Source organism: Tenrec ecaudatus, chromosome 6, assembly GCF_050624435.1.
Source record: "Tenrec ecaudatus isolate mTenEca1 chromosome 6, mTenEca1.hap1, whole genome shotgun sequence".
NCBI classification, from domain to species: Eukaryota; Metazoa; Chordata; class Mammalia; order Afrosoricida; family Tenrecidae; genus Tenrec; species Tenrec ecaudatus.
In genome coordinates, this window is record NC_134535.1 from 75377448 (window position 1) to 75401716 (window position 24269).

The 24269-nt window shown below is 45.1% G+C and overlaps 1 protein-coding gene across 7 annotated transcripts in view; it reads left to right on the forward strand.

Annotated features, from left to right (window-relative positions):
* RNF41 (ring finger protein 41) overlaps positions 1-24269 on the forward strand; it is a 38372-nt gene that overhangs the window by 4229 nt on the left and 9874 nt on the right. For 4 of the 7 annotated variants that reach the window (XM_075551484.1, XM_075551485.1, XM_075551483.1 and 1 more), the window contains exons 2-3: positions 575-759; positions 22993-23105. In XM_075551484.1, coding sequence (XP_075407599.1) covers positions 23016-23105 — 90 coding nt within the window. In that variant the 5' untranslated portion in view covers positions 575-759; positions 22993-23015. Of the gene's footprint in view, positions 1-574; positions 760-22992; positions 23106-23336; positions 23507-24269 lie in introns of those variants that run through there. The other 3 variants (XM_075551489.1, XM_075551488.1, XM_075551490.1) reach the window with 2 other exon arrangements.

A 24269-nucleotide genomic window follows, 5' to 3' on the forward strand; every position in this document is an offset into this window, starting at 1 on the left:
GCCTCTTCATTTCCTTCCTTTTTAAGAAGCCCAATCCTTCCAGGACCATTTCCTGACTTGGGAAGTAGGGTTGCGCCTATAACATTCTTGGGTGTTTTCTCTCTATAAAAGTAGTATTTCCCATTGGGAAGGTAGGACCAGAATTCTTCTTACATGATTCGTTGATGTGAAAGCCCTGTGGAAGTGCTAAAGCGTCACCTGCACATGGAAGGCACTCTGATGGGTCTGGGTCTGGTCTAACCACAGTTTTGGAATCCCTAGGATTCCTGTCATTCTGTGTATGGAATAAAACAGACTTTTCTCTCGCCAGCAGCTTTTCTTCTCTACCTTTCCTCTGTGCCTTCCCCCCACCCCCCAGCTCAGTTAGAATCTGCTGGGCCAAGAATCTGCTTCCTTAGCCAGTGACCTTCCTTCTTTGCAGGTAGTCCTGTATACCCAGCCCTGAAACTCTAGTTGTTAATGCAGTTGTGTCATCCTCCCCGAAAGACCGCCGGACCCAATTCTGTCCAACCTCGCTGCCAAGTGGAGGTAGTTCCCTTGACTCACTGTTTCTCTTCCTTGTTCCTATTAATAGAGTGTTCCTGATTGTGACATCACGCTCATCCCCTTGGCAATGGAGCTTGTCACTAGGAAGGAAGACTCATTTGGAAAATAGCCAACAAGATGGGCTCCTGGGAGCGTCTCCAGAGTGGCACTGAGTGGAGGCATCAGGGGGTTGGAGCCTTGTGAACAGGGAACCTGCCCCCCAACACTTGGAAGGTAAAGAGTCTTGATTCAGGATCCCATTCCAGGCCTCCGCCCTCTTTGCTCCAGTCAGGGTTCCTTCTGGGCTTGAAACTCCTGTCTGCCAAACCTTTCTGTGGCTGTCCCACACCTGCCTCCTTTTTACGTATTTAAGTCTGACCTGAACTCTTACCTTGTACTTGCTGGCATGTTACTTAGGACGTTTTATGTCTTTTATAAAAATCTTACATACCCATTGGATGCAGACCTAGACCATGTTGTTAACTGCTGTTTGAGGACAAAGATTGTGTTTTCTTTTTTAATGTGTCAAGGAGAGTGGGTACGAAGGATGAAGATGAGGTTTGAGGTGGACACACAGAAAGGTCGGTTGGTGGTGACCAAGTGAGTGTCCCTGACTGGCTTTTGAAGGGCTGAGCCTCACTTTCAGCTTTGATGAAGCCGTGAAGAATGGTCCCCTTCTGGATTCTTCCGTAAAACAAGTCAGTTCTAATGTGCTGAAGAAGCCAAATGTCAGGGTGCTCTGGGCTCGATGCAGTATGGATGAGAATCCTCTGCTTCAGCAGGGCCTTAGAGCCCACACAGCCCAGTACCTCATCGCACAAGTGAGGAAACTGAGTTCCTAAGCGGGGAGGGGAGGAAAAAAGAGGAAGACCCCTGGCAAGGTGGAGTGAGTGCCACAGGGGCGTCATGAGTGGGCGCCAACATGAGAACAATGGTGAAGACCAAGACCAGGCAGTGTCGGCTTTCATGGTGCCTGGGTTGCTGGGAGCCGCCCGAACAACAGGGGGCGCTAGACGATTTCAGTGTGCGGACTTGACTGCGAAGGCAGGCAGCTTGCTTTTACTTAAGACGGCCCGGCCCGTGACTTGCCTAAGGAGAGCAAAGTCATTAGCGGTCAAGCCAGGCACCTTTTAGATCATAATTACCCCCTAGTTTGCCCCTAGTTTTGCTTTATATGCTGAGTCTTAGAACTCATAGTACAGGAGCTTCATTTCACGTTGGGACTGAAGTAATTTTCCCAGTGTCACGCATTGGATCAGTTACAGAGTTAGCACTAGTTCTCAAATGTTTATGGGCTTGATTCAGTTATTTTATTTGATCTACTTTATTTCCCCCTTAAAATAGGATACAAATTATATGCCCATAAAACTCTTTTCAAAAGAAAAAAAATAGGGTACTTAGGCATTTTTTTCCCGAGATCCATTCCTTCATTGAGATATCAGGAAATGTGAAACTTTAGGAGCACACCATGAAGTTCTTTACCACTAATACTTTCATGAGGCTGAGGTGACTCAAGTTGTCTTTTTCATTAGACAGGGCCAGGCCCCTGTGTCGCTGGCTGTTTGTAGCAAGTGACCCTAGAGACTCCCAGCGCACTCTGCACCTAACTGGGCAGAATTCAGACCCTCTGCACCTAACTGGGCAGAATTCAGAGCAGGAGGATACGGAATTGGTGAGATACTACATCACATGCCTCAGATTTTTGTCCCCCAACTTTTGCCAAAAATTGTTGACAGCATGCACCGTTACCCTAAAATAAAAATTGGGGGTTGAGGCCTGTGTGTGTGTAAGAGAGAGAATATATATGATTGACATGTACATGAGTTCCAGAAATTGAACAAGTGAGGATAATATGCGTGCTCCTTTGAGAACAGTCTTTTTCGATTTCCAGCTCTGTGGGCATTGATCAGAGAAGACAGCAGGAAGTGTCTGATGAAACCCAGCACCCTTACAGTCAGACTCAGGCTGTCGTCTGATCGGGAATGTGGGGGACCTGTAGTAACATAATTTACTTGCTTTGGCTCTGGCCAGCATAGTAGGAGGCTGGAAAGGAGTTTTCGCTCTGGGTTGAGATGTTCAAAACGGGGAAAGCCCAAAGGGCTCCCTCAGTACCACCTCGGTCCAGCCCCCAAGTTTGTGGGAAGCCTTCTGAAGCCTGGTCCAGGAGGAGCGTCAGTGGCCATAGCGACTGCCTGAGGCTTGTGGTTCCGTTGGGTCCCTTGTGGTTTCAGTTGTGTTAAATCATCTGCCTCAGGGCCGTTGTGAGTAATGTAGTTCTTTGATAGCCTGCCCAGGTGACAGCCTGTCAGCAGTGCTGGGAGTTCCAGAGATTAGAAGGAATAGTCCAGTGAGCCCGATGGCCAGCTTCAGGTTAGACGGGACAAGGCCGTCTAGCTACGATGGCTCCCAGGCTCCTGGTGACCACATCAGAGGTGACAGACGGGGGATACTGGAGCCAGACTAGAAACTAGGTTTCTCCTGGATCCTTGAGGCCAGAGCCTGAAAAGATACAGGTGTAGGAGGGTAGATAAAACGGGGGGTCTGAAACAGATAAAGGTTTATACTTTATAAATGCAGGGCCCAGCATCTCAGCCTGAGGGTTGTAAACCTTCACTTCATGGTGGGAGCCTTGTGCCTTCTGCCCCCACCCTCTCCCAGCACTCCGCCCTCTGGCCAACTGTGCACTAATCCAGACAAGTTTTCTGCAATTTTTTTCTTGGTGGAGGGGCGGTTGCCTCTGGAGACCCCTTAGAAATAAGCATTGATTTTAAGTCAGTGCAGGGGTATAGTACAAGCAGGAAGCCTGCGTTCTACATTGCTTCACAGCAAAAAGGGAGAAAAGGGTAATATTGTTTCATTTTTTTTTGTGCCTCGCTCCGTGGTTGGTGAATGGATTAAAAACAGAAAATTAAGTCTTGCAATAAATGATCTAGGTCAGAATTATAATCTGAACATAGGTTTTTTTCTTTAATCATTTTATTGGGGGCTCATACAACTCTTTTTTCCCCCATACTCCCTGATGCTCATACAATTCTTACTACAATTCATACATACATCCATGGTGTCAAGCACATTTATACATTTGTTGCCATCATCATTCTCAAAACATTTGCTTTCTTCTTGAGCCCTTGGTATCAGCTCCTCATTTTTCCCCCTCCCTCACCGCTCCCCCCCAGCATAGAGATTTTTAACATGAATACACTAGGTGTATTACTTGTTCCTGTTTAAATTGTACTCTTGGTTTTTGCCATTTGCATTTTCCAGTGTGGGAGGGAGTTTTAGCACGGAGGTTAAAAGCTTGGGGTCTGAAGCCAGTTTGCCTGGTCTTGAATCTGGCTCCACCACTTGTTGGCTGTTTGATTTTACACAAGCTGTTTAACCTCTCGATGCCTGTGTTGTACACCTGTAAAATGCGGATAGCAAGAGTCCTGACCTGGTAGAACTGTAAGGAGTAGACGAGCTAAGAAGCCAAACGTGCTTCCCATGGTGCCTCGCTGGGAGTGGCATTCCGTGTGGGTCGCATTAGTGTTTAATTGATAACCATCCTTGTATACACAGGAAGAACCAATAGAGCAAAAATGAGAGTGAAATTCCAAGCACTAAGAAGTCAACCCTTGGTAACTAACAGCTTCTGTAATATATAAGGGGATTCTAAAAGCTCGTGGGAAAACCCATTAGGTTTCGATTCCATTTTTCCATGAACTTTTGGAAGTGATCCTGATCCTGTATTTCCTGCTGTAATTTAACATATAAATATATGTATATTTCATCATCATCAAGACACCGAATGTACTCGTATGTAAGCTGAGTTTTTCAGCACATCTTTTTTTTTAAATCATTTTATTGGGGGCTCATGCAACTCTTTTATCACAATCCATACATACATCCATTTGTCAAGCACATTTGTACATGTTGCTCTCATCATTCTCAAAACATTTGCTTTTTTTTTTCGATCATTTTATTAGGGGCTCATACAACTCTTATCACGGTCCATACATACATCAATTGTGTAAAGCACATTCGTATATTCATTGCCCTCATCATTCTCAAAACATCCACTTTCCACTCAGCTGCTCATTTTTCCCCTCCCTCCCCGCTCCCCCCCCATGAACCCTTGATAATTTATAAATTATTATTTGTCATATCTTGCACTGTCTGATGTCTTTCTTCACCCACTTTTTGTTGTCCGTCCCTCAGGGAGGAGGTTATATATAGATCCTTGTAATCCGTTCCCCCTTTCCAATCCACCCTCCCAGTATCGCCCCTCTCACTACTGGTCCTGAAGGCATCATCTGCCCTTGATTTCCTGTGTTTCCAGTTCCTGTCTGTACCAGTGTACATCCTCTGGTCTAGCCAGATTTGTAAGGTAGAATTGGGATCATGATAGTGGGGGTGGAGGGGGAGGGGGTGGCGGTTGAAGGGGAAGCATTTAAAAACTAGAGGAAAGTTGTATGTTTCATCGTTTTCAGCACATTTTTAATGCAGCTTTTGTGGTAAAATTAGGTATCTTGACTGATATTTAGTCGGCCTTTACTTGAGTTTATACAGTAGTCCCAAGTCATCATAATTATGCTACTTAGTATGCCATCTTTTAATGAATTTATTATATGGGATATTTATTATTTTTTTGTTGTTCTTTTGAACACTGCTTAAGTTGCCTGATTTCTCTTTTGTACCCTTTTAAAAAAGGGTTTATTGGCATGTAATTCACATGTCATATAATTCAACAGTTGGCTCATATTAAGAAGAGTGGTATTAACATTCTTTTCTGTATTCTTGTCCATTTGTTAGGCTGAGTTCCTAGAAATGGGATTGTGCTGTAAAGGGACATTTTTGGCACATTATTATTATTTTTTTTTCTTCTTTTACATTTTATTAGGGACTCATACAACTCTTACCACAATCCATACATATACATACATCAATTGTATAAAGCACATCCATACATTCCCTGCCCCAATCATTCTCAAGGCATTTGCTCTCCACTTAATTGGCACATTATTTTCTTGTGACTTTTTCTGATCAACTTTTTCTCTCAAGAGTACATTCTTTTCAGAGCTCGCTGGGGCACATTGTGTGTGTGGTATTTGTCACATGACATTTACGTGGAATTAAGTATTTTGGACTTGGTTGCTTTTGGTGCCTCTCTTTCACTTTCTCTCACAAGGATAACTATAGATGTGTTTATTCTTCATTTGACTGAGCGCTGCCCAGGACACACACACACACACACACACACACACACACACACGGGGAAGTCTAAACTTCTCTCCTGCCCTTGTTCTCTGCATTGCTTTTCTTAGAGCTGGCTCCACCAGCAGCTTCCTCCATAGCCGTCTGGAGGCTTCCACACCCATGTAAGAATAGACACATCCAAATTGGTTTGGGCACCCCCAGGTGCATACTTTATGTATAGCATTCCAAAATCTATGTGTTTTCTCTAAACAGTGTAGCTTAGGAATTTTTTCATACTTGGTACACTTTAAAGGCAGCACTGATTTTATTTTCCCTCCGATGAATTATTTTCCTTATTGCAGTGGAACCGAATCGCAGCTTGCTTACGTGACACAGACATCAGGGCGTCGTCATGTACCTGTCTCAGCTCTTCCTTTTGATCTTTTTTCTTGCTCCTTGCCATTTTCCCCAGGCGTGTGCGTGTGTGTGTGTGTGTGCGTGTGTGTGTGTGTGCATATGTGGGTGTGTGGTAGAGGATGACAAGAGCTTATCATCTAGGGAGCTCTAATCAGCCTGTACTGTGGTTGGTGAACCCTTGAATGATTCTCTATCAGTTCCCCCAAACCTGAACACAGTGCCATCAAGCTGGTTCCCAGTCATAGCAACTCGATAGACTGTTTCCAAGACAAACCCTTCTCCTGCCGACTTGTGGTGGGTTTGAACTGCTCACCTTGCAGTTAGCAGCCCAGTGCTTACCCCACGGTGCCATTGAAGGAGACATAAAACAAGGTGATAGTTGTATTGTGTCCGTGTCAGGCATTTGCTTGTGGACCTCTAGCTACCTTACTTTATTGGATAGTGTTTTGTTGTGCTTTTTGGTGAAAGTATACACAGCAAAGTAGGTTCCATTAAGCAGTTTCTACACACATGCTTCAGTGACACTGATTCGGTTCTTTGTATTGTGCCGTGTGCTCATTATTTCCAGAGACCTAGTCTCCCTGCCCGCCTACATTCTCATCTTCGCTTTAGAGTACTTGTTGACTATTTGGTCCTATGTAGATAATTTTTTAAGAGTATAATGTAGGTGATGCTCTTTATTAACTAATCTATATAGCTAAAAGGGATAGTTGGGTTCAGAGATTAAAGATTATTTCAGGGCAGTACTCTTGGGCATTCCCCCAGTCCCAACTGGTCTAGTAAGTCTGGATTTTTTTTTTTTTAAGAATTTGAGGTTCTGTTTCACATTTCTGTGCTCTTCTATCCTGATCAGAATTCATGATTGTAGGAGCCGCCACCATCTAGTTCTTCCAGCCTCACGTGAAAGAAGGCCATGGGTCCGTGTAGACCATCAGTTCTCAACCTGTGGGTCGTGACCCCTTTGGGGGAGTTGAACGAACCTTTCACAGGGGTCACCAGATTTATAACAGTAGCAAAATTGACAGTGATGAAGTAGCATTGAAAATAGTTTTATGAAATTGGTGAAGGGAGACATCTGACAGGGCAAGATATGACAAAATAATCATTTATAAATTATCAAGGGCTCATGAGGGAGGGGGGATCGGGGAGGGAGGGGAAAAAATGAGGAGCTGATGCAAAGGGCTTAAGTGGAGAGCAAATGTGAGAATGATGAGGGCAGTGAATGTACAAATGTGCTTTACACAATTGATGTATGTATGGATTGTGATAGAGTTGTATAAGGGGGGAGGGGACAGATTTTAAAAATGTTTAAGCCCCTAATAAAACAATTTTTAAAAGAAAAAGAAAATTTTAAAGATAATAGTTTTATGGTTAGGGGTTACCACCCCATGAGGAACTGTATGAAAGGGTCACGGCATTAGGAAGGTGGAGAACCACTGCTGTAGACGGTTATAGAGACTAGTTTCTTCTGGAATCTTGGATTTCCTTTCTCTTTTGTGTCCGATGAGTAGAGAACCAATCATGGTAGCGTAGAGGACTGCTAGTAAGCTTTTACGATCCTGGACCCCGCCTCCTCAGAAACCTAGGATGTGCAACATAAACTCTATAAACTACATCCTGCCGACTGGCAGAGTCGTCCCATGAACCACGGCTCTGGTCTTTCAAACTAAGGACACCGATCCCACGGGGTGAGTGGGCGTTAGAGGGACCTTCGTGCACTGCGGTTTGATGAGGGAAGGGAGTCAGTCTGTGCTAAGTGCCTCTCGTTTGTGCTCTCACTGCACTCTGTCTTGGCTTTTCTAGGAGGGCTCTGAGCCCAGGGTGACTCACGTGTCAGGACTGTGGAGGGGCCTCTCACTCTGAGCGGAGCCTCAACTACATGGTTCTTTAATGATCCAGTCCAAAGTCTAACTCTAAAGGCATATAGAAGTCTGTCTTAGCCAGACCAATGGGCAAAACTCTTAGGTGATCAAATTCGGTCTTCTCTTTTATACATAAGGCAAGAAAACATTCCTATTTGTGTGTGTGTGTGATCCAACTGAGTTTACCGAGGATAGAAGCCGTTTCAGGTTCTACAGTAAACGGAACACAAGCCAGACAGAGTCCACCGCACTGCGGCCTGGCTGCTCCCGCCCCAGCCCTGCTGTGCTACAGTGTGTAGCAGCCACTGGGAGAGAGCGCCCAGAGCACACCTGGCCCCTTGGGAGCCGTGGTTAACAATACTGGTCGACCCCATTGGCTGAATCAAATTCACCTGGCATAGATGGGCCAATTTTGGTGTAAGGCCCACCTAGGTGTACCCCCTTCCTGGCCAGAAGCCCCTATTTTTTTAAAAGTAATTTTCTAAATTTTAAAAATTCTTTAACCCAAAGGAACTATATTTTTTCCATCTACATGGAAGACTGTTTAAACTTGAATTGTCACTTTTTAAAAGTTTATATAAACTCATTTAAGATTTAAAAAAATTAAAAGCACAAGACCTACATCCAAATCAAACCACTGTGACATTTTGATATTTTCTTCTCGTTCTCATATGTGGAGTGTATGTGTAGTTTTAAAATAAATATGTATTCAATTTTGTGGCCTCCTTTTTTACATATTGTTTTATCGTGTTGTTACATAGTCTATAACTAGCATTTAGAATAGGCATGTTCCATCGAGTGGGCTTATGTAATCGTACCCTTAGTACAGCTGGTGTGCAGGTAGCCCTGGTGTCATGGATTACGTGTTGGGCTGCTACCATGGGTCCGCGGTTCAAAACCACCAAATCGCCCAGTGGGAGAAAGATGAAGCTTTCCACTCTTGTAGAGATTACGTCTCAGAAACCCTGCCCTTTGGGGTCTCTGAGTCAGAATTGAGGTTTGGCAATGAGAAATGAAACTTTATACTTGTGTGGTTTTGTTGTTTTTTCCCCTGTTGTTGTTTTTAACGTTTTGTGAATTGGATGAAGGTTTACAGAGCAGCTCAGTTTTCCCATTCAACAATTCATACATGTTTTGTTTCATGTCACTCCTGCAGTCCCCTCCTTGTCTGTCGCTTCCCACTCCCTCCCTGTGTCTCTGGCCTCGTGCCTCCTTTCCCCCTAAGCCTTCTGCGGGAAAGGCTGCCTCTTTCCTCTCACAGGACTGGGTGTCCTGGGCGTGCCCTCCTCCCCACTGCCACTGGTCCCTGAAGAATAGACCTGGAAACGGAGCAATGGGATGAGTTCATCTTCAGACCTAAAGGGTGACAAGGAGCCGTGTGGTTTTTGAGACTTCTGTATCTCTATTTGTGTGCATCCTTTCTTCATGCTTTAGAAACGAAATGTCCCCCACTGCTGCCTCAGTGACTGTTGGCGCCCGTTCCTTCCTCTCCGTATGTAAACATGCACACGTCTTTCTCATCTGAGGGAAACAGACTCCCCGCAGCCTCCCTGCCTTCTAGCTAGTTCCTGCCCCTTCCTTTCCCTCCCTTTGAGACCAGGCTTCTGAACAGAGTGGTCACTTCGAATCCCTGCTCTGTACAATGCCATCTCACTCCCTGGCACCTCTCTCTGGTGGCCTCTGCTCTTTCTGATGCACCCCTGCCGCTGTTCGTACCTCCTCTCCCTCTTCTAAGAGCTGCTTCTCTCAGAACTTTCTCCTGAGAATCTTTTCTCTCAAAGACCATTGTTAAAATATTCGCATGTAGGCAAGGGGCGGGGGGGGGGGGGGGGAAGCTGATACCAAGGGCTCAATAGAAAGTAAATGTCTAGAAAAGAATGAGGGCAACATATGTACAAACAGGACTGATTCAAAACAGGACTGATTCAACTGATGTATAGATTGTGATGTGTTGTACGAGCCCCCAATAAAATGATTTTTTTTTTTTAAAAAGCAATCTAAAAAATTCTCATGTCTTGTTGGTGGTAGTTGAAGTTGAAAAGAGGGCAGTATGTCAATGTAGCAAAATAAATAGCACGCCCTTCAATGTAGCTGTTCCACCACTAGGTGTCTCTTCTAGGGGACACAGGTTTGTTCAAGTGCTCACAAAAGTTGTTCCAAGAGCGTTCACGGGGATATGGTTTGTTTCTTGGGAAAGCGATAACAACGTAGATTTCTAGTTGTGAGGAGAAAGGTGGCATGTATTTAAGAGTTAGACTGCTGTATTGAAAACTTTTACCCTAGACTGGAAACGATGGGAGTAGAGATTTGCCTGCCTTGCTTGTGTGTCTACATGAATCTATGTACAGTGGAGAAGGGCGTTGGAAAAATGGACTACAATAGGCAGTGAGTGGGGAGGAGAAACTGGGAAGGACTAGTACCATTGTTCCTTGAATAAAAGGAGAATATAGGAAGCTTCAAGACGTGCCCTCCCTCCCACCCCCTTTATCAGTTCTTTTTTTTTTTTTTTAACAATTTATTGGGGCTGATACAATTCTTTACACAGTTCATACATATACATACATCAATTGTATAAAGCACATCTGTACAGTCTTTGCCCTAATCATTTTTTTCTCTTTTCTTCTTTTACATTTTATTAGGGACTCCAACAACTCTTACCACAATCCATACATATACGTACATCAATTGTATAAAGCACATCCATACATTCCCTGCCCCAACCTTTATCAGTTCTTTATCGATGGACCATCATCTTGTAATTCAATTCTTCCATGAACTTTTTGAAGGCCCTTGGAAAAAGAACTTAAAAACTACGCAAAGAATTCGTGTTTCCCCTGGAGTTCTGTGTTCCTCAGAACCACCCTCTTTGTTTTCGTTCTGTGTACTTTGCTAGTGTGGCCTCTCAGAGCCCATGGTTCAACTCCCTCATTCAGATTCCTCCTTAGAATCTCAAACGCTGCGTGTCCCACCTCACTAGGACAGTCGGCGTTAGAACTGCGCCGTGTTCTCCAAGGAGAAACAGAGGAGTCTGCGTTTATTGCATCCGCAGCCAAAGCACTCTGCTGCTAACTTGGATGAAAGGTCAGCAGTTTGAACCCACTAGCCACTCTGTGGGAGAGACGTGGCCTGGAGAGCTTGCAGTGAATAAAGACTAGCGGGCATCAGCTCTCATGGAGGCCACAGTAACCATGGTAGACTCCGCCTCTTAAACGCCTTAGTTCAAGCCTGGGGACATTTTTATTTTAAAGCATCTGAACTCTTACAATCATCTCCCGAAATAGTCTTAACTTTCTTCTCTCTTTCCTATCCCCTGCTTTTCTATACAGCTGCCAGAACCACCTGTCTAAAATAGGATGCCGACCCTGCGAATTTTAAAAGATCCTCAGGCGTACATAGCTTCAGCGCTTCTCCCTGCAATTGTCTTAGCGGTTTCAGATAGTGGCTGTGCAGACACCCCAGCCAAGTCATGACACTTGGCATCTCCAATAAGGATCAAAGTTAGTGTCACAACTACTGCCCTGAGACAGTCTCTAAACATTTAAACCAAATTGTCCCATGAAAGTCTTCTCTCAGCCAATCAGTGGTTTAGTGTACTTCATGGCGAATGCCTCCCGCCTCAAGGATAGAGTTCTTCATCACTGGGGGTCTGTGGAACTGCAGATGGTAATTGAGGCTCCCGGTGGCTGTGGAAGCTGATGGTCTCAGGGCCACACCTGGAGAGGCAACTGTGGGATAGCTGCGGACAGCAAGAGGACCGAGTGCTTCACAGCACACGTTAGGCCTCGGTGAGGGAAGGAGTGAGCAGTACTAAAGATACTAAGCAGACTCGCTACAGTTCTAATTATTAGGAGCAGTTACATGTTTAACGTGGTGCCAGTTTGTGGTCAGTTTATCATTTGAAAAACATCTCCACCTATTATACTCTTATTTCAGACGTTTCAAAATTATTTGGATTATCGTTAATTTCCAGTGCTGTTTTTCCTGTCTTGATGTTTGTGAATATTACCCAGTTTATTAATAAAAATGTGTCAAACACACAGTGTTAGGGTTCTCTAGAGAGACAAAACCAGATTGCTAGTAATTTTCTATATATATTTATATAGATAGATAAATACAAGAAATGAACAGTTAAATTATAAAGCAGTACAAATGGTTCAGTGCCGCTCACTCCTCTGAGAGAGTTGTGAGTCACTAGCAGTCCTTTAAGTCTTGAGGGCCGCCAGTTCCTTCTCTGTAGAGAGAGCTGGCTATATATATACCCAGACAGCAAACAGTAAGGCAGGTCACCAACTGTCACCAACTGTCGGTCCCCAGCTCCAGAGACGAACATTCCAATCGTGTGGACTTAAAGGGACCTCAACTTACAGCGACACAGTCCACAGGCTAGGCGCCCCACAGGTAGTGTGGCCTCTAAATTGAGGCACAGAACAAGTAAGGCAACCACACACTGGTCTGATGATCAAAGAAGAAGAGTCAAGAAAGGCGAGGCTCACCGTGCCATTTATCTTTCCGCCCTTCAATTAATCCCACTTATGTTTATTGACCAGGCTGGTACAATAAATTTTCGCAATCCACACTTTGCCAACCTGGCACCTGTACACAATTCTTTAGCCGTATATACTTATATAATTTCTGGACATTGATGAAATCACACTTACACATCATCAATCATCTGTCATACATATAAATGAAAACACACTGAGTCCAATTGTATCTGATATATCATACCTGAACAAAGCAAAGATATGCAATAAGCACATAAAAATAAAATACATTGACAATTACAAGCCTCGCTTTTGCAATTGATCACGTGGTCGTAATCGATAGGTAGAACTACCTTCTACAACCCATTCTGTATTACCTTTGCTCTCAGCAAGCACCTTAGCTGGCTGTGGTTTTTTGCCTGGTGGGGTGACCCAGACCTTCATTCCTTTGGGGTCTGGGTCATTATAAGTCCTGTTAGGATTGGGTGGGTTGCTGTAACTTACCTTACCATTTACTTTAATCACAGGGCATGGTAACACTAAGAGTCGGCCTATGGGATCTCCTTCCAGACATATTCTTCTTTACCTCCATTATGTAGTACCAGTCCAATTTCTCCTTGGTAATCAGGATCAATCACACCACTTAGTACAGTGACACCCTTCCTGACCTGTTGATCCAAAGGTATGAGAAGCCCAAAGTGCCCAGGGGGCATTCTCAGCTGCCAGTTCAGTGGAATCCATGCTGTTTCCAGGTGGGAGAGTTCCTTCCTTGGGGACCAGGACCTCCAGGCCTGAGGAACACAGGGTTGCTGGGACAGGAAGCAAAAATGCTGCAAGGGGATCACGAGGAGTAATAGTGAGTGGTGCCACTCCAGCTTCCACCCCTTGGTTCCTGGACCCATGAATTCTGGCTATTGGAGACACAGCACCATGTACTGGCCACTGGTTTAGAGCGCATACAACTTCCTGGAGAACATTGCCCCAGCCCCGCGAGTTGTTGCCACCTAGTGGGCGCCGTAATTGTGTCTTTAGGAGCCCATTCCATCGTTCTATCAAGCCGGCAGCTTCAGGATGACGAGGAACATGATACGACCAGTGGATTCCATGGGAATGGGCCCATTGCCGCACTCTATTTGCTGTAAAGTGAGTTCCTTGATCTGAAGCAATGCTATGTGGGATGCCATGCCGGTGGATGAGGCATTCTGTAAGTAGTTTTGGCAGAAACATCACGTGCAGGGAAGGCAAATCCATATCCAGAGTAGGTGTCTATTCCAGTAAGAACAAAACGCTGTCCCCTCCATGATGGAAGTGGTCCTATGTAACCAACCTGCCACCAAGTTGCTGGTTGATCTCCCTGAGGAATGGTCCCATATCTGGGACTTAATGTTGATTTCTGCTGCTGGCAAATGGGACACTCAGCAGTGGCAGTGGCCAAGTCAGCCTTGGTGAGTGGGAGTCCATGTAGCTGTGCCCATGCATAACCTCCATCCCTGCCGCCATGTCCACTTTGTTCATGTGCCCATTGGGCGATAACGGGTGGCAGAGGAAAGAGGAGGACCAGTCTCCACAGCGCGTGTCATCTTATCCACTTGATTATTAAAGTCTTCCTCTTCAGAGGTAATCCTTTGGTGAGCGTTCAGTCTCCACCAAGGAATGCTTCAACTTACAGCGACAAAGTCTACCGGCTATGTGTCCCACAGGTAGTGTAGCCTCTGAATTGAGGCACAGAACAAGCAAGGCAGCTGCACACTGGTCCAATGATCAGAGTAAGAGACAAGAAAGGTGAGGCATGTGGAGCCATTTATCTCTCCGCCCTTCAATTAATCTCACTTGTGTTTATCAACCAGACTGGCACAATAAACTATCGCGCGCGCGCACACACACACACACACAATGGTGCACTTTTAAGAAATATTCTGTGCACCTATCGAGTCAAATTTGACCAGAGAAGAGATTAGATAGAAACTAGGGAACGTGAGTTTATGTAAATGGGAAGGAACAGCTCTTCAGTGTGGCTGCATTGTACATGTACTCTTTAAGAGTTGGTACATTCACTTCTGTTGTATTTTTGTTCAAAATGTAAACCAGAATCAAGGGAGTGGCAGATAAACTAAAATGGAGGGACATTCTAATTTGACTGGTCAGTGTGCTAAAAATCAAGGTCATGAAAGGTAGAGAGACTGTACGTTTCGAGATTCAAGGAGTCTGAAGCGTGTCTCACTCAGTGGCGCCTGTGATCTCCCATGGTCTTTGCTAGAGGATCTCATTAGCACAATCGTCAAGGGTTAGGTAAGGTTTATTGATTAGAGAACAGTGCTATTGTCAAGTTCTTGGCTTTTGATAATTTTACTACAGTTACATAAGAGAATGTTCTTTTAAGGAATATCCATAATAACATATTTAGGATATCAATGGTGTCTACAACTTACTCTCTGGGAGTTCAGGGAGAAAATTGAAACAGTATGTATCCCCACGGCTAGCAAGTTGATTTCAACTCTTAATGATTCTATGTAGCACTTCCCAAGGGTGGAAGTCTATATAGGAGCAGACAGACTCATTTTTCTCCCAGAGAGTGGCTGGTGGGGGAACTGCCCCGAACTTGCAGTTCATAGGCCCAGAACTGGCATGCCCTTGGGGAGGGAGACCCTTACCCTCCCCTGTCATTAGGAGCCGGGTCAGAGAGAGCAGCCTTCCCACAGCCAGGAGATTTCAAGGCTCTGGCTTGGGAGGCCTGATTGATGGTATTGGTTGACCCCATTGACTGGGTTGAACCCACCTGGATGATGTCATGAGCCTGGGTCTAATTTGGACTGCCCAGGTGTACCTCCCACCTGGCTGGGGCTTGAGTGTGAGCATGCTCAATTTGGGGTCTTCATAGGCATCTAATGGTTGCCTGATTTCTTTCAATGGGGGCCTTTGTAGGCATGGGAGAGACAACTCCCTGTCCTAACCCTAGATACCTAACAGATACAGCCCTGCTACACACCTTGATCTTAAGCAGGCACAAGGTGTCCCATGTTCTCTTGGTCTGACTGCCTCCTGGTCTGTGTACAGATTCTGCATGAGCACAACTCAGTGTTCTGTAATCCCTTTATGATCCATGCAGTTGATTGTCTCTATCATTAAGACAGAACTAATGGTCTTTCTGGCATTGTTTGTTTTCAGTCGGCAATGATACTCCTCTGCAGTGCTGTGAATTGCTTCTTAGGATCCTCCCAGCTATGGTCTTTATAACTAACCTCCACTGCATGCCTAGGTCTCGAGGTCAAAGCCACTCTCTAGGACAGGTGTCAAACTGGCTGCCACGGGTTGCATGCAGCTCCTGAGGTAATTGTAATTTTTTGTGGCCCACGATGCTCTGAAATAGATAAAAATAGAAAAAAATTGTTAATGAAGAAAATAGCGCTTAGGGGAGATTGAGGCAATACCGTACGCACAATTCCTTCATTACATTTTATTTCAGAGCATTGTAGGTCCTTGGTCGCCAGTATGACACCCCTGCTCTAGGACAAGGTAGACCTGCCCCTGTGGGTAGAAAGCCCTCAGGTCCTATGCAAAACGAAGTGCTTGTGGCCCACCAAGGGGATTAGACAGCTTGTAGATAGGCAGCCTGGTAGAGTGGGGCTATTCAAATGAAATGAATGACACCCTAGCGAAGGATTAGTCAGTTTGGCCAATTCTACTAGGTTTAAAATCCTATGACCGTCCACCCTCAGAAGTGAAAAGGGGGGATCATACTGTCCTGGACAAAAGAAGAGCCGGCGTGAACCTGAGGTCCCTGCATTGAACCTCCTCTATCCAGGAGACAACTGTGCCATCAGTAGCAGTGATGGGAACCCACCCAAGTCCTCTGTCCTGGCTTCAGTTCTGACTCTTAACGACCCTTTATGTGCTTTCTGAGACTAAATCATTAGCGAAGCTGACCCCTGCAACTTTCTCCCTTGCAGTTAGCGGCCCCAAACCTGACTCTCCGTGCCACCAGGGCTCCTTGGAGAGGGTGATAGTGACAAGTAGTGGTGGCAGCAGAGACAGGAGAAGCCCAGCAGGAGCCAGGGTGCTGGGCTCCCTGGCCCAGAGTTAAGAAAGCGTAGTCCCTTCAGGCGGGAGGTTTGCTGGTGAAGTGGGGTGTTACTTGGCACCACAGATTTAAGAACTTTTTAACACTTGTCCAACCAAGCAATCCAGGGGACAGGCTAAGGGGCTCGGGGAACTGGTGTGCTGTGGGCACTGCTGAGAAATAGCTGTCTTTAGTAAACTAGCCTGAGCATTCCTGAACTTGTATTGTAACCTAGGACTTTGGGTTTCCTCACTCCAGCCAGGCCTTTACATATTTCATTATACTAATGACCTTTTTTATTCTCGAAGTATGTTTTTGATGTCACCCCTCAACGCATGTGGTCTTCAGTCATTAGTGTTCAGTGTGTCAAGTTTAACCTTGAGCTAGTCATTACATTCAGGTGGAATAAATAAAATTCCGGTATCACACAAATCAACACATATTTAGTGAATGTAATTGTTAAAAGTATGACATCTGAAGTAGAATACATAGATTTGAATTAAAGATTTATCAGTACCTAGCCAGTTATTTAATCTTACATGTATGTATAGGTAGTCCAGTTAATCAATGTTCCTAATGCTCTCCCAAATGTTTGTGTTATTTTCCCCCAGGCATTTAGACAAGGTAGATTCTCCATATTTTTGTATGATGAACATTTTAGATACTATATCGTTTGTGGAAAATAATGATCTTTTACAATAAGCCCTCCAAATAGCAGTGTATTATATATATATATAAATATAGTCCTTAGGATAAATGAGAGTTGGAAGAGATGAGCAAGTCAGGGTCCAATATAGCACCAATGAAACATGAAACTTTCCTCCCCTATAAGCCCTTGCATAAATTCTTTGTGTTTCTACTCCTCTGTTCTTGGCAAACTGGAAAGTCCAACAGAAACAAGAAAATTAAGTGGTAAGGATAAAATAATAACAGAGTAAAAACACAAATAGTGGGTAAGAAAGAAAAGACCACTGTGAATATGTAAGAGGTCAGGGAAGAAATTTTTGTTGTGAAACATGCAAGTAATACTTGCATCTGTAAAAATCTCATGGGGATCTGCCAACGATTTAATCAGGCTAGAGTGTTCACAGTGTCGACTCTGATACTATACCCTTTGTCCTATTTGAATTTTGTTATTGTCGTCTTTGGATCACACAAGCTGGTGTGCTTCTTCCATGTGGACTTAGATGGCTGCTTGTTTGAATATGAATTTTTAAGGCCCCAGAAATATTCTAATTGATAGCTGGGCACCATCTGCTTTATTCATCACAGTTTGCTGTAGCAGCCTTATCTTCAGCGATCATTTCATGAAGGTCAGTATTGAGCAGGGCCATGTTATCAGAACTAACTGTTCTTTAATTGGGCTAGAGTTCAGTGGGGGCCTGTGGGGCTACGAGTCCCCCACACTCAAAGGGTCCTTGGGAGCAACTTTGCGGTTGTGGAAAATGATAAAGACCGGCAGACAGTAGTGCACAGGCGCTCCTTGTCCCTGTGTTGGAACCAAAAGAGTGAATGTACTTTCAATGGGTATATGTAATCGTGGGGCTTACAGATCTTTCAAAAGCATACACATCATACAATGAAAATATTACATAGTTGATGGGTAATATCACAAGTGGGTAACATAAACAAGCAATGAGGTGAATCATCATTTTGACCTAGTGCTAGCTGACTTCAGATGCCCCTGAGCCCTCCCCAGGGGAGCACTCTCTGATCTTTATCAGAAAAGGACTTCAGATGAGACTGCTACACTTTAAGGTGGGTGGAGCTATAGCACCCCATTGCTCTTGTCTACAGATAACCTTCAGGCACAGGGCGTAGCCAGATGTAGGTAGGAGACATCTTTTGTCATAGCTCCTTTATGACTGCTCCTTAAGCGGGGGTTCTTGGAGGGATGCTGTTCGGTCATGAGAATGTATAGTAGGATTTATATCTCAGAACCATGAGGGTCTTCTCCTCAACAGCATTGTACTTTAGGATCAATCTTGAAATGTTCTTTTTGATAATGGATGTAACACTATTTCTTCTCAGTCCATCGTTCCCAGGATGGTCAAACACAATTGTCCAGTTCAAAATGGCCATTACCAATATCTTTCAGCTCAGCAGTGCCTTGGATATTGATCATTTTATGTTTAATTTCATTTTTGGCAATGTCTGATTTTTTAAAATCCAATACTTAATGCATTCCACGTTATGATTATTAATGGTTGCTTGCAGCTGTTTCAGGACTGTCCGCAAATGAGAATCCTGGACGGTCTAGTTTGTGGGAAACCAGGAACTGGGAAGAGAGTGTGTGTGGACAGATTGTCCACGCTCATGTTTTAAGGAGTCTGGGAGGCCGAGACACTGGTGGAGGGAGGCCTCACGCAGTTACATTCTCCAGCTGAAGTCCTTCCCCGTGACGTCGCCCGTAATAGTGCCAGTTTTAGGGTGCTGCTTGCAAGCACATGGTTGCTCGTACATACACTTGAAGGTCAACTGCGTGAAGGCTATTCCTGAAGGCTGTCTGCCTTCAAGACCCATCAGACCACCCACCTTAAGGACAGCCCCCTCCCTTCCGATAGGGGTCACAGACTGCTCCCCTGGAGAAGAGCTCTGGAATACCTAAGGTCACGCCAGCTCAGAGACGACCAAGGGGAAACCACCATCTCAGAACTCTAGAACCCACCCCTCTGGTTGCATATGTACCTTCCTGCCACATCAGTGCCCTGGCATGTCCCCTTCATGTTAGGCCTCTAGTACATCCCGTCCCGTTGCACATGTGTATGATGGGGCTGGCTGGCGTGCCTGAGGTTATGTAAGCCCTTGCTCTCATCCTGGCTCCGGGCCCCATAGAAGAGGTGAGCCCTTGCACGCGTTGTCTGATGTTCCCTTCATTTACCCTGCAGTGACACCAGTTGCCTGTAGGACCCGTTCTCGCTGTGGAGGCTGGTCCCGCCCATTAGTCCTCCACTGTCGTGGAAGCCGGCTCTGCGGTGAGGAGGCGGCTCTTCGTTCGTTGTATTTTAAGTGCCTTCCAGAGTCGGTCTGCTATTGATAGGCTGCTCACTTGCCATTTTGGGGCGTGGGAAGCAGGCCACTACATCCTTCTTCTCAGTCTATCTTTGTCTGGAACCTCTGCTGAAGCCTGTTCACCAGAGACCACCCTGCTGGTAGGTAAAGTCCCTCTGACATAGCTGCTAGCACCCTAGCAGCGCCAAAGCCACCACAGAAGACAAGCTCATCGGCGAGCTGTGGGCTAGGGTGTCCACCATTGCCCAGCGGCTGGGCAGTAGCTTTTAAGCCTACCGTGTATTTTGTTTGTTACATATATGGAAAGAACTGTGACTGATCTGTTTTGGATGTAGATATGAACACGAATTCCTTTTCAAGTTGCAGAATTGCTCATCTAATAGTGGAAATTTGATATCTACACAAGTAATTATAACCACGTATTGAGCACCTCCTGTGGGCTAGCAGGCACTTACCTGATGTTCTACATGCATTACCTCCTTGAGGACCACGCAGAAAATCACTTTTATTATTCCAGCTTTATCTCCTCTTAAAAAGCAGAAACCTTTAGTCTTATAACAGTACCTGGCCTGCCTCCCAAGGTCACACAGAGAAGTAGATTTGAGTTGTCAACCCAGTACTGTACTTTGCATGTACCTGTTAAGACCTCTTGGAAGGGTTCGGTAAACGTGATGTGGATCAGCAACACACTACTAACAGAGTAGGGAAGCTTCTGGATCTAATTAGACTTAATTAGTCTGGATGAATGCATTTATGGGATTACATGCTTATGATCAGTACTTAAATAAGATGTTGACAGATGTGGCAGAAACTGACTACTGTAGAAATTGTTGAACAAACATGAAGAGATAAATAAAGTACTGAAATGGAATATTCTTTTTTCTTTTTAAAATTTTATTGAGGACTTGTGCAACTCTTATCACACTCCATACATCCATCCGTGGTATCACGCACATTTTTAAATTTGTTGCCTTCATCATTCTCAAGACATTTTCTTTCTACAGGAGCCCTTGGTATCAGCTCCTCATTTCTCCCCTCCCTTCCTACTCCTCCCTCCCTCCCGCATGAAGCCTTGATAATTTATAGATTATTATTTTGTCATGTCTTACATTGTCCAATGTCTCCCTTCACCCACCTTTCTGTTGTTCATCTCCCAGGGAAGGGGTTAAATGTAGATCCTTGTGATGGGTTCCCCCTTTCCACCCCACCTTCCTCTCTCCCCTCCTGGTATGGCTACTCTCATTACTGAGGGGTTCATCTGCCCTGGATTCCCTGTGTTTGGCAGTGGAATAGTCTGGTGCGCGTTGTTCAGGGCGGTGGTGGAGTGCTTGTTGCTCCTCCACCAAAAGTGACTGAAACCAAAATGTATCCAGTGTAGAAAAGAGAGGACTTAGTACCATTACTTCTTTGATGTAGGCCGTATTCAAGAAAAACCTCTGTGAACTTTGTCATTCAGAAATGACCAAGCGTTTGTCCTCTTCAGAGTTGAATTGATTTACAGATGATTTTTAGCTAACTCACAAGTTCTTAAACTAAATGGCATTTTATTTTTTTCTCGCCCTTCCGAGAAATGTAATCACAAGAGTGCAAAAACAAATCAATAAAAATCTCTGTGCCCCCAGCCCCCACTCTACATTTGGACAGCTTGTTCTAAGTTCCTGGGAACTGTTTGATGGCACAAGTTGATGGCTGGTCTGTGATTTGGTCGCCCTGGTCAAGAGCTCACTCTTAAGCCAGTGAACCCACTGGTTGGGTACACACGGGGAAGTTCCATCACTTGTCTTTGGTTGGCCCATGGCAGCATTGCTAGGCCTCGAGTGCCCCTGAGTATGCCCTTTATCCCATGGGCACTACTTATGGCAGGGGTTCTCAGCCTTCCTAACGCTACGCCTGTCAGTCAGTTCTCATGTGGTGGGGACCCCCCAACCATAACATTATTTTTGTTGGTACTTCATCACTGTCATCTTGCTACTGTTAAGAATCCGGCGACCCCTGTGAAAGGGTCGTTCGACCCCCAAAGGGGTCACTGACTTAGGTGCAAACGGTCACCACCTCTGCCTTGCCTGGGTGTTCTTCCTGTCCCTCGAGTGATTGCAGAAGGGCGCCTTTCCTATATCATCCTTTTTCTCTCTTCAGTGGCTCCCTAGCCTTCCGGATAAAGCCCAACTCCTCAGATAAGACTTATGGCCTGGCCTGCGCTTGCCTCGTCTGCACCCTTCAGGTATAAGGAATATACCATCATGTATCTGCTTGCATCTGACCTTGATGTACTCTTCCGTGTGCTAAAACCTTAATGTGCTGGCCACCAGAGACACCTCTGTCCTTCCTGTAGGACTGACTCAGAAAACTTGCCAAAAGCACTGCCTCCTTTCAGTTTCGAGCCTGTGTGCTTGTTTTCGTTCTCGCTGCCCTCAAGTCAGTGCCGACTCACAGCGAGCCCAGGGTTTCCGAGACTATACTGTTTACGGGACTGGAAAGTCCAGTCTTCCTCCGTGGAGCTGCTGGCGGCTTCAAACTGCTGACCACGCGGATCGCAGCCCAGGGTGTGACCACGACACCCACGGGGCACCTCCACCCTTGTCCTCATGCCCTGTGCTGACCTCTTACCCAAAGCCTTTCATCACTTTGTACTTTAAATGCTCTTGGGTTTGGGGGAGCCATTGGATGTATGCTCATATTGTTTGAATAGTAAGTTTGGTTGATTTTCCTTTATAGTTCCTAGACTCTGTGCCATAACAGAAATATTTTTCCAGAGGATAACAATATAACATAACAGTATTTTTATGCTTACATTCAAATGTCTAAACTCCTTGGAATGTATTTTTATGTGGAATAAAATAGAATTCAAACTTATTTCTATTTGCATAGCACATTGTTCTAGGATAGTTGATTAAAACTGATATTTTCCTATAATTTTTGATAAAGGACATCTGTAATATATAATAATTTAATATATTTGTTTCTGAATTCTCTTTTCTGTTCCACTTTTTAATTCCTAAATCTTTTCATTGTTTTAATTTCTTTCTTTTTAAAATCATTTTATTAGGGGCTCATACAACTTATCACACAATCCATACATACATACATCCATTGTGTCAAGCACATTTGTACATATGTTGCCATCATCATTCTCAAAACATTTGCTTTCTGCTTGAGCCCTTGGTGGCAACTCCTCATTTTTTTCCTTTCCCTCCCCATTTCCCCTTTCCTCATGAACCCTTGAAATTTTATAAATTATTATTTTGTGATATCTTACCCACGCCCTTCACCTACTTTTCTGTTATCCATCCCCTATTTAAATGTATTTTTATTTAATATCTTTCCCCATTAGAATCAAGTTTCGTCGTTCAGTTGTTGGTGTTTCTGCCCCAATAACTGGCACAAAGTAGGGGCTCAGTAAGCATTTGTTGGCCATATATTTTGTTAGGCTTTCCCTGAATGGCTCTCTTCTTTCTTCCAGGATCTGGGTTTCAGTGATGAGACATGGGGTATGATGTAACCCGCTTCCAGGGGGATGTTGATGAAGACCTAATCTGCCCTATTTGCAGTGGAGTCTTGGAGGAGCCGGTGCAGGTGAGTTGGCCTGGTGACAGATTTGGGGGGACAACAGTAGCAGTGGGGCCAGTAGAAGTTGGAGAAACTGTCTCCAAGCGCGAGACCTGGAGGAGCCACTGTGTTCTGGCTCCCCATCGGCCGTGCCCGCCTCTGCCCCCGTGGCAGCGGGGTGCAGACGAGCAGCAGCTGCGAGAAAGATAGACCTTGGAGATCTGTCCACAGTGAACGCCGTGAAGGCTCCTGTCTCTTGTGCGGCAACAGAGAGAACCTGGTGACCACACCTCGCACGTGTGGTGAGTGAGGCGCATTCGGACGGGACATCTTCCTGCGTGGATCTCCTTGTCCTCACTCTGGAAGGACCAGTGGATTTGCTGTCATTGCTGGCTAGCTGGAGATGATCTCATCTTCCACACCAGTCGGTGAGGGTCCCTTAGGGTGTACTGTTTGACCCTCTGCTGACTTGCAGTCCCCCAAGGGGACACAGATGCCAGTGCAGAGCAGCCCGAGACCTGTTTGTTTGCTCTCTAGGCCTTTGTAGCTTGTTGCCGTCAGAAGCAGATTTCAGGGTGTGGAGGAAGCTGCCCTGAAAGTGTCGAGAGTTCACAGGGTGTGGGTGTGTCGGGCTCCCTCTACCTGGGCAAGGCCTTGTTTATTTCCTGGCACTCATCCAGGGTGGACCACACATGGAGAGGTCAATGGCAGCTGATGACCCTAAGCCAGAAGCCATCCCCCATCTACCCAGACTCCAGAGTTTACTTTCTGGGGACCAAGACAAGCAAACGTTGTGAAGTTAGGCACATTTCCCAGGGGACAAGGGATCTGCTGGGGATGCCGGTTTATCCCTGGCATATTTATTTCTTAATGAGTAAGAAATTCAGGAGGACCTGATGCCAGGGGCTTAAGTGGAGAGCAAATGTTTTGAGAATAATGAGGGCCATGAGTGTACAAATGTGCTTTACACAATTGATGTATGAATGGATGGTGATATGAGTTGTATAAGCCCTAATAAAATGATTTTAAAGAAAAAAGAAAGGGCAAAAGGAAATGAAAAACAGGGAGGACAAGGGAGGAGTGTTGTCACCGTGTGGAGACCGAAATCAGTGTCTCAGGAAACATGATGTGTATGAACTGTTGGATGAAACACCAATTTATTCTATAAATTTCCACCGAAACCACAATAAA